Genomic DNA, 13218 nt, shown 5'->3' with positions numbered 1-13218 from the left:
AAGAAGAAGAAGAAGAAGTCAACGCTGGATACCGGCGGTCAACATCGGTTGACCGGCGGCGACGGTCAAAATTGGATTAGGGGTCAAAATTGAAAATTTTGTGAAATTTGGGGTCAAATTAAGGTTAAATTAGGTGAAAGTGATGAAATTTGAGCATATTAAAATATGATAGAATATTTTAGTCTTTTACACAACTCAGAACTTCATTTGAATTTTCTTGTATTTTTTTTTTTTGTTCTGGACCCCTTTATGAATAAGTAGCCTACGGTGAACTTATTTGTAATATCCCCTTAATTAAACTCCACAACTAATTTTGTGTTCATATGTTTACAGTTAATTCCTAAAAAAACAGAAAAAAGAAAAATGAAAAAAAAAAAAAGGTTGCATTGTTGGGGAGTGAGAAAAGAAAAGAGTTGACCAGGGTGACCGAGGCACGCAAAAAATGGAAAGAAAAGAAATGATGGGGTTAGGGTAATTACAGAAAGAGACGCGTGGGGAGTGCTGACAGGCATAATATATGATTTACTGCGCCCGCCTGCTGCCTGCTTTTGCTCTCCAATTCCTCCGCCCACATTTCTTTTTCCTGCAATTACCGGAAACCCATGTAATCAAAGATCCTTTTTGTCTGCCCCCCTACTACCCTCTATCCCTTGCCCTTAATTACCTTTTTAGAAAAACTAGGATTAATTACACTTTACACCTCTAAATTATACTTAAATGTAACATTTACCCCCTTAAAGTATCATTTGTAACATTTTTACCCTCAAGTATCATTTCATTTGTATTTCTCCTTTATTGAAAGGAATGACGAAAAAAGAATAATTAAATGCTAATGTTGAAAATATCTTACTTTGGGTACATACTTAATATATTACATCTTATTGTTGTTAGACCAATTAATTGAATATATTCATCAGGATACTTTTCATGAAATGAATACATGATTAATTGTAATCTTATGTATTTTAATTTATTTTAGTTATTTTCATGCATTATTATGCAATATATATTATTTTTTAACTTTTTTCTTTTGAATAATTTGATTTTAGTTACTTTTCAATTTTATATGATGCAATGATTATTAGATTGTTATGTTATTTCTACTCAATAAATAAAAAAAGGAACATTTTAAATATTGCATTGATTTTCAATTGATATTTTTTATAAATTATTTTTTAATTATTCCGTCCAATGAAAGTGGAAATATATTAAGATTAGTATTATGTTTTAAATTTTAAAATACAAAATAATTGATGTTAAGGGATCGAAGAAAATATTACAAATGATACTCTAAGGGTTAAGTGTTATATATGCTAGACTTCATGGTGCAAAGTGTATACGTTACATGGCTATATTTCGGGTTGCGGGATGTATTTAACCCAAATTTTAATTAATTTTGTTATATCATACAAAGTCAGATCTTTAATTATATTTTTTGGCCCAAAAAATATATTTTTTATTAAAATGAAGAAAAAATACGCTAGTGTCCATTAAAGGGCAAATGACAAATAAGCCCATGACAAGGGCACTTAATTGAAAAAGAGACATACAACATTTTTGTCTTGCAAATATTTCTAGCTTATTCAAACTTATTTGAAAATAAGGAAAAGAAAACCCTTATATATATACTAAAATTACGTACCCCTATTCATTGAAACCCAATTCAACTCCAATTTCATGATTTACACCCCAATTTAACCCAATTAACCAATTTTGAGCCGCCACCACCGGAGACCGTCGGTCAGCCGCCGTTGACCGTCGGTCTTAGGCATTGACTTTTTTTTTTTTTTTTTTGAATTTTTTTCCGGTAGGTCAACCGCCGTTGACCGTCGGGTCTCCGGCGTTGACTCTTTTTTTTTTTTTTTCTTTAAAAAAATGTTTTATTTAATATTACTGTTTTGGCTGCTAAATTACTGTCTCCAGCAGTTATTTAACTGTCATAGACAGTAATTTAACTGTGAATTGACTTTTTTTTTTCCTTAAAAAATTATTTTAATTAATATTATTGTCTTTGCTCTAAATTACTGTCTCCAACATTTATTTAACTGTCGGAGACCGTAATTTAACTATTAATTGACTTTTTTTTTTGAAAATTTTTTTCTTAAAAAAAAATATTTTAATTAATATTACTGATAGGCTGCTAAATTACTGTCTCCAACAGTAATTTAACTGTCTTATGCAATAATATTACTGTGTGGACAGTAATATTACTGTTCGGAAAAATAATTTTATAATATTACTGTCCCATTACTGTCTGGTACAATTATTTAGCAGCCAAGACAGAAATATTAATTAAAATATTTTTTCTAAGAAATTTCAAAATTTCAAAATAAAAAAAGAATAAAATCGAAAAAAAATCAACGCCGGAGACTGGCGGTCAACGATGGTTGACCGGCCGGAAAAAAAATTCAGAAAAAAAAAAAGTTTTCAAAAAAAAAAAAGAAAAAAGTTAATGCCAGAATCTGGTCGGAAAAAAATTATTTTCAAAAAATGTTTTGTCAAAAAAATATTAAAATGGGGATAATGTGATATATTTGTTTAAATCCAGGATATTAAGGATGTTATAGGCTTATAGCATAATTGATGGAATTGACAAAAAAAATATATTACGGATGGTATTTTTGACTAAAGAGTAAAGACATGGGAATGAGTTTATTTGAAAGACTATTTTTTTTTGTGAACCAACGTGTATTTAAATTCATTGGGATGGGCCTTTTTGCCATTCGCCCTTCATTAAAATTCCGTTCGTCTCAAGGAAGGGTATTCTTTATTTTCAGCGATAATGAGCTAAACTAAGGGCCCGTTTGATAGGCTCTGAATCGCCTCTGATTGGGCAAAATATCTGATTCGGTCAGATATCTTTTCATTAAGTGCATTTGGTAAAGACTTCTGAATCACACTATTTTGCTCTTACCTATCCAGACGGAAATTTCCATCTGATTCATTAAGTGGTGCACTGAATTAATATTATGCAAATTTGTCCTTATAAAAAAAATTAAAATTCAAACTTTATCTCTGCAGTAACATACGTCATCCCTTTGTAGTTAATTAATTATTTGACCACAATCTTCTTCTTCAGAAATAAGTAAATAATAGTTGAATTTTGTGTTGTATTTTTTTATCTTCTTTTTATTTGTATTCTTAAAATTTACGTAATAAATAAAGGACAACATATATAGTAAAGTTGCATTATTTGAATACAATAAACTTTTAATTATCAAACAAATATTATTTGGTGTTTATATTTCAAATTTATTTATTATTTAAATACTTGAAACTTAATACACGTAAATGTGTTTAATGTCCACCAACATTACATACTTTGGTAATTAAGTTAATCAAGAAAAATAATTACATTTATACAATTATTTGTTGCTCATAATTTAATTAACAAATATTGTAGTATTTTTCCAAGGCTATAATAGTAAAATAACCTTATTCAGACGTTACTAATATTCAGCTATCAAATGAACTTAGTGGTTCAGCATTCAGTATTAAGACACAACTCTTAAACATTCAGATGTATATTCAGCATTCAGCATTCAGTGCTTAATCCTATCAAACAGGCCCTAAAAACTATTCTATCCAAGAAATTAAAGAATATTGCTACAGAAAACATGTAGCAACTTCTTCCAAGTATCCTTCACTTGTTTCTTGATCTTGCCAACGATGTATATAATCTCTCATGCACAACTATTCTTAGTAGATACCATGTCCACAATTTAGATTGGAAATTTGCACATTAATCATTAAATTATATTAATAATACTTTGACTCAATATGACGTGGCTAACGAAATAAATATATATTTTCTTAATGTGTAGTATATATACAGTTTTCACTTGATAGAGACAAGTTCGGCACCATTGGGCCAAGCTCCTATGATGACTAGGCCCAACTCTTGTTGGATCACGAGAGATCAAGTCGGACCAAAAGCTCGCCACATGGGCCTAGAAGATTTGAGGAGGTGGACCTCCTAACGGGGCTTAGAGCTCGCCGGATATGTCGAGAGCCCCCCGAAGAAAAGGACAAAACGGGGGCATCTGGCGAGCTGACCAAATCTTATAAATAGATATCATTTTTCTATAAATTCCACGCTTCAATTCGAAAAGCCTTTCTCCCTTCTTCATCTTCTGGCCTACCTTTTCCAGCAGATTTTTTTGAGAGTTTCTAAACAAAGTACAATTTGTCGTACTTGGGATTTGGAGTGTTCTTATTCCAAGTTTTGACGTTGTATCTTAGAAGACGATTTCCGTTCAAACCGTAAGCACCGTGCGAAGGAATTTCGTCTTAAGGAAAGAAAAAACTATCCACTCAAACGACAAATTTCTGCAACAAATATCTCCAATTGTGTAAAGTGAAGAACAAATGTTTTTGAAAGTTACAAGTTACACTACAATCTACATTTACATATATCTAAGAAATGAGAAAATACGTTAGAATCTGTCCATCATAGAAGTAGGACAGCTCTTTTCTATTAAACATGCAAATTAGCACCACAATTACCCCATAACAAAGGAGGGAATTTCGAAAGGAAAAAAAAAAAGTATTTTTAATTACATGATAAAAAAATCATTTAGTTTGCTTGCTTAATTTGTAGATTTAACTCTTCCCTCCACATTTTGCTCATCTTAGATCCTGCCATCATCATAATTTCACAATTGAACAAATAATTTTCTTTCTTTATCATTAGTCATCTGATATTAATCTGGTATATGGAATTAATTTTTCATGTGCCTGCAAGCCTTAAAATAAACAAATTTTTAAACGTGACCAAATACAATACCAAAACATTGATAAAAAAAATGTAAAGAACAACATAAATTCGATATATCCCTTTTCATATTTAGCAATTAGCAACGAAAGAAAAAAAATATATAATATACACATGAAGAACATCCAAAATTGTCCCCTAAACTAATAACAATCCAGGTCGTCCAACTACGATAGAGCCTGGCTGCGGACGATAAATCGGCGAGCACAGTGTATAACCAAGTTGGTAAGAAACTACCGCATCAATGGCTGCATATTCAATTTGCTCACGATCGAGCTCCACAGCGTCCCACTTACTGAGCGTCACGTTCAATGGCTTCTCCATCTTCTTTCCAAGAACCGCATACGCCATCTTCTTCAATCCCATGTATTTGTACCCTCCGTTTCCACTTTGGTTGTTGATCGTCGCCAGTCTTGCAAGATCGTTCAGATCCGCGATTTTTCCCACGCGTAATTTGTGATGATCGTATAATTTGTCCACGTCATCTTTGATACCGACCCCACAAAACGTGTGGCGAGAATCGGCTAAGAAGGCGTGGAGCGAAACCGGAATAAAGTTTGCGTGAAGAAGTTGAAAGATGAGGCACCGGTTGCCGATGCTGAGTTGGAGTATAGCGATAGGGTGGTTTTCGCCTGGGTTTAGATTTGGCAGCCACTCGGTATCAAGACCTATTAAAAGATTCTTCGGGAAATCGATGTGAATACTGCATATCGAAAGAATCCATTCATGTACTTGTCGGGCCTCTTTTGTTACTGTTACGTGGATGCATTCGTTGTAAAAAGGGACCGAGAAAAGATTTCGGCGAGCTTGAGTTGTAGACATGGCCATGGGAGATAAAATAATAGAGAAATTGATGAATATTCAGATCGAAGTATGAAAATTGATGTTTGAAGTTTTGAAGAGAAGAGATGTGGGTAGCAGCTATATATAAGGACGGGAAATTATTCAAAAGGAAACCTAGTTCTAATCTATTAATTAAGTAAAAAGAAGTTGAGTTCAAGTATAATTTGGAATTAAAAAACTTTAAAAAAAAGGGAAAATATCTCATGGTACAGCTTATTACCAAATAAAAAGATACCAAATAATAATCGAAGTAGTATTTGACACGTCACATTAACAATGAATTTGTGTACAAATAAAATACCTAAAAACATACCAAATAATGACCCAAGTAGTATTTGACAGATTAACAATGAATTTGTTCACAAATAAAATACCTAGATTTTTTTTAATACTAATCTTGTAAGGTTGAGTATAAAAGGATGTTTTTTTTATATATATTATAAACGAGTTAACATAAAAAAAAGGCGGCGGTTATATGCAAGCCCATTTTTTTATTAGTTGAAGACCTTCAAAATAAAAATACTAATTTACCCTTAATGAAATTTAAAATCAAATAAAAAACACAAAACATTAAAAAAAAAAAAAAAATCATTTCCTTTGTGCAAGACCAAATAAAATACATAAATCCAGAAACCCATGTTCCTTATTTCACGACTTAAAACTCTCCTTCTCCTTCTTCTTCACAAACCCACAAAGAAATCTTACACACCAAAATTATCAAATACATACCAAACATTCACGATGGAACCAGAAAACAATGATATGGTGGTTTACGAGGGTGAAGAACACAATGAAATATGTTTTAACCCTTTATTTTTGCTTTTGGGTCATTTTTTTTGTTGGAAAAAAAATTCGACGAAACAAAAAATCGGTCTGCAAATACCGATTTTTGTTACTAAAGTCGGTAACCACATTCCGATTATTTTAATAAAAATCGGTACTTAAAAACCGATTTTTGTAGTAAAAATCGGCATGACAACACCGATTTGTTTTTGTATTATCGGTATTGTCATGCCGACTTGTACTACAAAAATCGGTTTTTAAATACCGATTTTATTATCTGTGTTTTTTTAAGACCGTTTTCTTATACTTTCGTATAAATATTTGAGATACGGAAAGTTCTACTCGATTGGGTTAAAGGAGTGGTAGACGCCACCGAATGGTGATAAACATTTTCGTTTCAAATATTTAAAAAATATCAATTAACCAAATATATAATGTATTATTTAAAAATAAATTCAAAAAATATCGGTATTCAAAAACCGATTTTGTACTCAATAATCGACATTAGAACGCCGATTTTGACTTGTAAAGTCGACGTTGTGTCGACGATTTGGTTAACAAAAATCGGTATTATGACGCCGATTTTCGTGTACAAAATCGGTCTGGATAAACCGATTTCGGAAACCAACGAAAAAAAATAAAAAAAACCAATTTCATTCTCAATTTTTTTTTCAAAATCGGCCAAATCATTGCAACCCAACAAGAAATAAGCATAGATTAATGTTCATTCATACATATTTATCAAGAATCGATGTTCGATTAATGTTTTCGAATTTACAAATAAAAAATTAGTAAAAAGGACATCTATGCTCGATTAATGTTTTTGAATTTACAAGCAAAAGTTTAGTAAAATGGACTTACTTATTGGTGGTGGTAATGCGGTGGGTGGGTCGCTGGTCATCGTCGTTGCGGTGAAAGTCTCGCTGGTTGGCAGTCGTGATATTTTTTTTTTTTTTTTTGATTTTTGGTCTTGAACAAATTAAAAATAAGATTTATTTGTATTTGAGTATTATTTGTGAATAAGGGTATATTTGTCATCTTTGGTCTTGATGTAATAAAATTAGATTAATTTACGGGCTTGAACTAATAAACTGTTTTATGTGGTTTTGAACTAATAAAAAAATGGGCTTGCATATAACCGCGGTCTAAAAAAAATTATTTACTATATGGTTCTTTCTTCTTATTCTCAATACATATAACATATGTGCTGAAACTAAAAAAGTATAAAAAATATTGAGTATCGATATTTTTTTTTAATTTATCAAATTTGTGTGATATTTAATGAAAATTTTACTATGTGCTATGTTCGGTTTTAAGACTCACCTTAGGAAATTTATGATACGAAGTATTGAGTAGTGAGTGATTTGGGATATGATTTGGGCCTTCTTTGAACCGTTTGAGCCTTTCAAGCCGACCTTTTTATCGAAATTATCCTAAGAACCTTGATTTGAGCCTCGGAGAAAATGTGTTCTTTCTTTTAGCCATGTGTATAAGGTAGAAAAGTTAACCCTTGAAGTTCGGTCGAAAAATTTTATAAAGTCCTTCTTCTTCTTCTTTATAAAGGACTAGTTGTTGAAAGTATTTTTGAAAGCTCGATCCATTGTCTTAAGAGCAAAAGTGGAGACTTTTGAACTCTTAAGAATCGAGTTTATTAAAGTCCTTAGAGGTGAAATCATTGTTTCAAACGCCTATCTTTCAAATATTGGCGTAATCACCTCAATTCAAGAATAATAGCCACATATACCCATATTTCCTACCTCGAACCAAAGAGCCTAACAATTGGAAGGCACAAAGCCCCAATGATCCCAATAGCTTAATGTTCGATATTAGTAGAGTAGAATAATTTGGTGAGTATTTGGAGTCAAATATATGCATGTAAGTATAAATTCTTTCTATCTTAAATTTACAAATATTGAATGCTTGAAGCAATTGTATGAATTGTGGTTTTTGGTAATGGTGAGTGACTAAGTGTTGTTGAATTTTGAGCTTGCGAATGCCTAAGAATTGTCATTATAATTACAAGTTCTGAAACGTGAAGTTGATCATTGATCTACGTAATGAGATGTAGTAGTTGAGTTATTTGCTTATTGGTAGATTTTGCTTGAGGACAAGCAAAAGTTCAAGTTTGGGGGTGTGTTAAGTGTATATTTTTACACTTTATCGTACTTTTTTTATTTGAGCTTTTTGTTGTATTTTAACGATAATTGGTGCTTAAAAAGTTGATTTATTGTATTTTAGGTACAAATTGAAGAATTGGAAAAGTATGGGGTCAAAAATGCAATTTTGGGTCCCTGATTTACACTTAAAATGGGGACGGCCGTCTGAGAAGCAGAAACAACAACTGTTTTCGGGACGACCGTCCGAGTTTTAGTACAAAATTCGAGACGACCGTCCGAGATGACGAAAAGGCGCAGTAAAGGAGTTCTAATTGCACAAGAAAACCAAAATTTCCACCCTATATAAGACCAAGACAAGCACACAATTGGGGATCGATCTTTGGACGCAAATTCAAGAGCAAAGAAGATCAACGAAGATTCAAGCATAGTTTTTCTTATTTAATTTATTTATTTTATTTTCTTTATCATAAGAACTACGAGTAGCTAAGTCTTTATTTCTAGGATTTTATTTGGAACCCTATGTGGGATTTATGAACCCAATTCTATGATTTTATGCAAGTTTTAATTCCGAATTATTTCTTCTACTTGTTTTATTAAGTGCATGAACTTGATCAACTTATGTGCTTTTATGTTATTGTTAATCGCATGAATCGGAAGATCGGGTTAATAATTAGAACTGTGGTAGAAGAGCCTTTGTGGTATTAACATAATAATATAGTTAATCTCTTAGGTAGCCATTACTGAGATTTGTGTTTAATGTTGTGTTCTAGAATTAATTGCATAGGAATATAGTAATTGAATCTAGAGTATTAGAATCGTAATACACGCGGAAGCGGGTTATGATTATTTTAGCATCTCAGGTTAATAATCCGGGTTAATTTCTTGCATAATTGAAGGAATTGGGGGAGTAATAATCACATAGGGGGAAGAATAAAATCCTTCGACTTGTTTACTTTGATTAAATCTTCGTTTAAAATTGCTTTCTTGTTTTTCCTTGCTTTTTAATTTAGTTTAATTTAGTTAACTTTTTCCAAATTCGACTGTGTAGGGTGAGCTTGATAGCAATTGGTAGAATTTAGCTTCTAGGATTAGATAATTAAATATTCCCTGTGGGTTCGATATCCGGAATTTTAGTCCACTATATTACTTGTACGATACGTGCACTTGCGTGTAGGTTTTCGGCCAACAAGTTTTTGGCGCCGTTGCCAGGGAATATTTTAATTATTTATTTTATTCTAGCTCTTAATTTGAACAATTTTCACGATTCACCCAAATTAATTTTTTTTAATATATTATTTTTTTCTTTGGTTACATGTCAGGTTACAGTTTTCGCGCACCTCAAACGGGATATGAATGGCTTCCGTCTGGCGAATACCTCCAAAATACCTATGATATGCCGTCACTTTGTTCAATATGTGGTGGAGATCCTTACACCAACCAATGTTGGTATGTACCGAAAGCGAATAATTTCATAGATAACACCAACGACGGTTATTGGAACACATACACCAATAACACACCACGAGAACCCACTGTTCAGGAGTGTGATTTGAACTCCGTCCTTGAAGAATTTATGAAATCCACTCAAGCATCTATCCGAAGACTGGAGATACAGTTGGAAGAATTCAAGCGCCAGAGGTCTCTTGAAAATATTTCACACGATATCGAGAATGGTTGCAACAAAGAAAATCAGTCTGAAACTTGTAGTGAGAAAAATCCTTTAGACCTAGAAAATAGTGTCGATGAGAGGGAAAAAGAAATTACGAAGACGCTTAAGGATAATGTATCGAACAATGCAATCGAGCTATACTCCAAAGATGTCTCGGAACAAGAGAAGAAGAGATGGATGTGGTTAGTACAAATACTCAAATGAGGATATTATTGTTGTTTATGACGTGGCTTTGAAGGCATCAATAGAGGTTGATGAGAAGACGCATGTGTTTGAAGTGGAGGTTATACGCAGACATGAGGTTTTTGTGTACCGATTTGAGGGAGCGGGTGATGATGATCCCAACTTGGCTTCGTACCGATTGATTACAACTAAGAAAGACTACAAGCTAAGGTGGACCCTGACATATTGCAATCATATCCCTGTATCGGTTGGAATTGAAGTGAAAGAGCTCATGGATGGATGCGCAATCTGCAAGGCTTTGGATTGGACTTCACAATTTTAAGAAGCAACGTCTGGCTGAAGACTTAAAACTTAGCGCTTCTTGGGAAACAACCCGAGTTTTACTGTTTTTCATATTTTTCTTTAATTTTAAATTTTATTTTCATAGGCATGCATTCTAATTAATTTATTTGATTTCTTACTTTTAAGGTCGGAATTACGATTGGGACGGTCATACGAGAGATAGAGAGGGCATCTTCGCAAGAGGACAATCAAATTTACTTCCCACAAATTTTCACACCCCGAAGACAACGATTCCGACTAAATTAGGTGTTTTCTATCCTTAAACTTTGTGCTAATTTCGTTGAGGGCAACGGAAATTTTAAGTTTGGGGGTGAAATACATGTTTTTTTTGTGCTTATTTGTTTTTAGTTTGCATGCATTAGTTTTTAGTTATTTTTAGGGTAAATAGCACTTAACCCCCTTATGGTTTGGGCATTTTGCACATGACCCCCTTGTGGTTTCAAATTAGGCACATAACCCCCTTGTGCTTTTGACATTTTGCACATGACCCCCTTATGGTATGAAATTAGGCACATAACCCCCTTGTGGTTTTGAAATTTTGCACATTACCCCCTTATGGTATGAAATTAGCACATGACCCCTTGAATAGAAAATTGAAAAAGACTAAATTACCCCTATCAAGTCAAAATTTCTAGTTTTAATTTAAAAATAATTATTCTATAAAATAAAAGGCTTAATGTACTTTTTTGTAAAATGAGAAATATAATATATTATCGTGTTCTTTTTAATTTTACAGCACAAAAGGTATATAATACTAGTTATTGTACCATTGACAATTTATTCGATTTTAAAAATCAATTGAAAATCTTTAACATGTCATTAATTATGATTATTATATTACTATTTCTATATAATATAGTATATTATAGTTGTTATCGAACTTTAATTTTTTTAAGAAACAAAGTCTTTATTTCTTTTATGAAAAATTCTAAAAAAACATTTCTCTATTGTTGAAATGAAAATGAAATTATATATATATATATATATATATATATATATATATATATATATATATATATATATATATATATATATATATATATATATATATGTGTGTGTGTGTGTGTGTGTGTGTGTGTGTGTGTGTATGTGTTGTAAAATAGAAAAAATACAATAATATATTATATTTCTCATTTTACAAAAAAGTACATTAAGTTTTTCATTTTATAGAATAATTATTTTTAAATTAAAACAAGAACTTTTGACTTGATAGGGGCAATTTAGTCTTTTTTAGTTTTCTATTCAATGGGGTTATGTGCTAATTTCATACCATAAGGGGGTCATGTGCAGAATTTCAAAACCACAAGGGGGTTATGTGCCTAATTTCAAACCACAAAGGGGTCATGTGCAAAATGCCCAAACTACAAGGGGGTTATGTGCCTAAGTTCAAACCACAAGGGGGTCATGTGCAAAATGCCCAAACCACAAGGGGGTTAAGTGCTATTTACCCTTATTTTTATTGCTTTTATCGTTTTTTCCGGAATATAAAAAAAAATTTTTTTGCTTGAGTTGAATGCATCGATGAGTTATGATGATGAGAGATGATCAATGTTTGATGATGAGATTGCTTGTTTTGTGTGATAAGGATTATTAGATGTTTGTTGAGCTTTCGATTCAACGAAACTTAGAAGCGAATTATTGCTAGGATTCACACTTTGTGCATTGCTTTGGTTGAATGTTTTGTATTTTAAATTTGGAATTTATTTTTGCTAGATCATGCTATGTTCGGTTTTAAGACTCACCTTAGGACATTTATGATACGAAGTATTGAGTAATGAGTGATTTGGGATATGATATGGGTCTTCTTTGAACCGTTTGAGCCTTTCAAGCCGACCTTTTTATCGAAATTATCCTTAAAACCTTGATTTGAGCCTCGGAGAAAAGGTGTTATTTCTTTAGCCATGTGTATAAGGTAGAAAAGTGGAGACTCTTGAAAAATTAACCCTTGAAGTTCGGTCGAAAATTTTATAAGGTCCTTCTTCTTAAAAAAAAAAACAAAAAAGGAAAAGAAAAGTAAAAAAAAAAAAAGAGATAAATATATATATGCTTCTATATATATATTAAAATAAAAAAATAAAATGAGAAAAATAGAATAAGAAGAGACTAGAAGGGAAAAGAAAGGAGTAGTTGTTGAAAGTATTTTTGAAAGCTCGATCCATTGTCGTAAGAGCATAAGTGGAGACTTTTGAACTCTTAAGAATCGAGTTTATTAAAGTCCTAATTAGAGGTGAAATCATTGTTTCAAACGCCTATCTTTCAAATTTTGGCGTAATCACCTCAATTCAAGAATAATAGCCACATATACCCATATTTCCTACCTCGAACCAAAGAGCCTAACAATTGGAAGCCACAAAGCCCCAATGATCCCAATAGCTTAATGCTCGATATTAGTATAGTAGAATAATTTGGTGAGTATTTGTAGTCAAATATATACATGTAAGTATAAATTCTTTCTATCTTTAATTTACAAATATTGGATGCTTGAAGCAATTGTATGAATTGTGGTT

At 32.0% G+C, this 13218-nt stretch overlaps 1 protein-coding gene across 1 annotated transcript; it reads right to left on the bottom strand.

Moving 5' to 3' along the window:
- Positions 1-4869: 4869 nt before the first annotated feature.
- On the bottom strand, positions 4870-5674 carry LOC105949212 (3'-5' exonuclease). The gene has a single exon (XM_012972506.2). It carries the CDS (start codon positions 5600-5602, stop codon positions 4913-4915), a length of 690 nt encoding a protein of 229 aa, XP_012827960.1. The 5' UTR covers positions 5603-5674; the 3' UTR covers positions 4870-4912.
- Positions 5675-13218: the final 7544 nt, after the last annotated feature.

This window comes from Erythranthe guttata, chromosome 5 (assembly GCF_056151865.1).
Source record: "Erythranthe guttata isolate IM_541 chromosome 5, IM_541, whole genome shotgun sequence".
Taxonomy (NCBI): domain Eukaryota; kingdom Viridiplantae; phylum Streptophyta; class Magnoliopsida; order Lamiales; family Phrymaceae; genus Erythranthe; species Erythranthe guttata.
This window is presented reverse-complemented; position numbering and strand designations above follow the sequence as displayed.

What these genes read in the sequence shown, in the direction of transcription:
- LOC105949212 (XM_012972506.2), bottom strand. Translation starts at nt 5,602, where the DNA reads ATGGCCATGTCTACAACTCAAGCTCGCCGAAATCTTTTCTCGGTCCCT.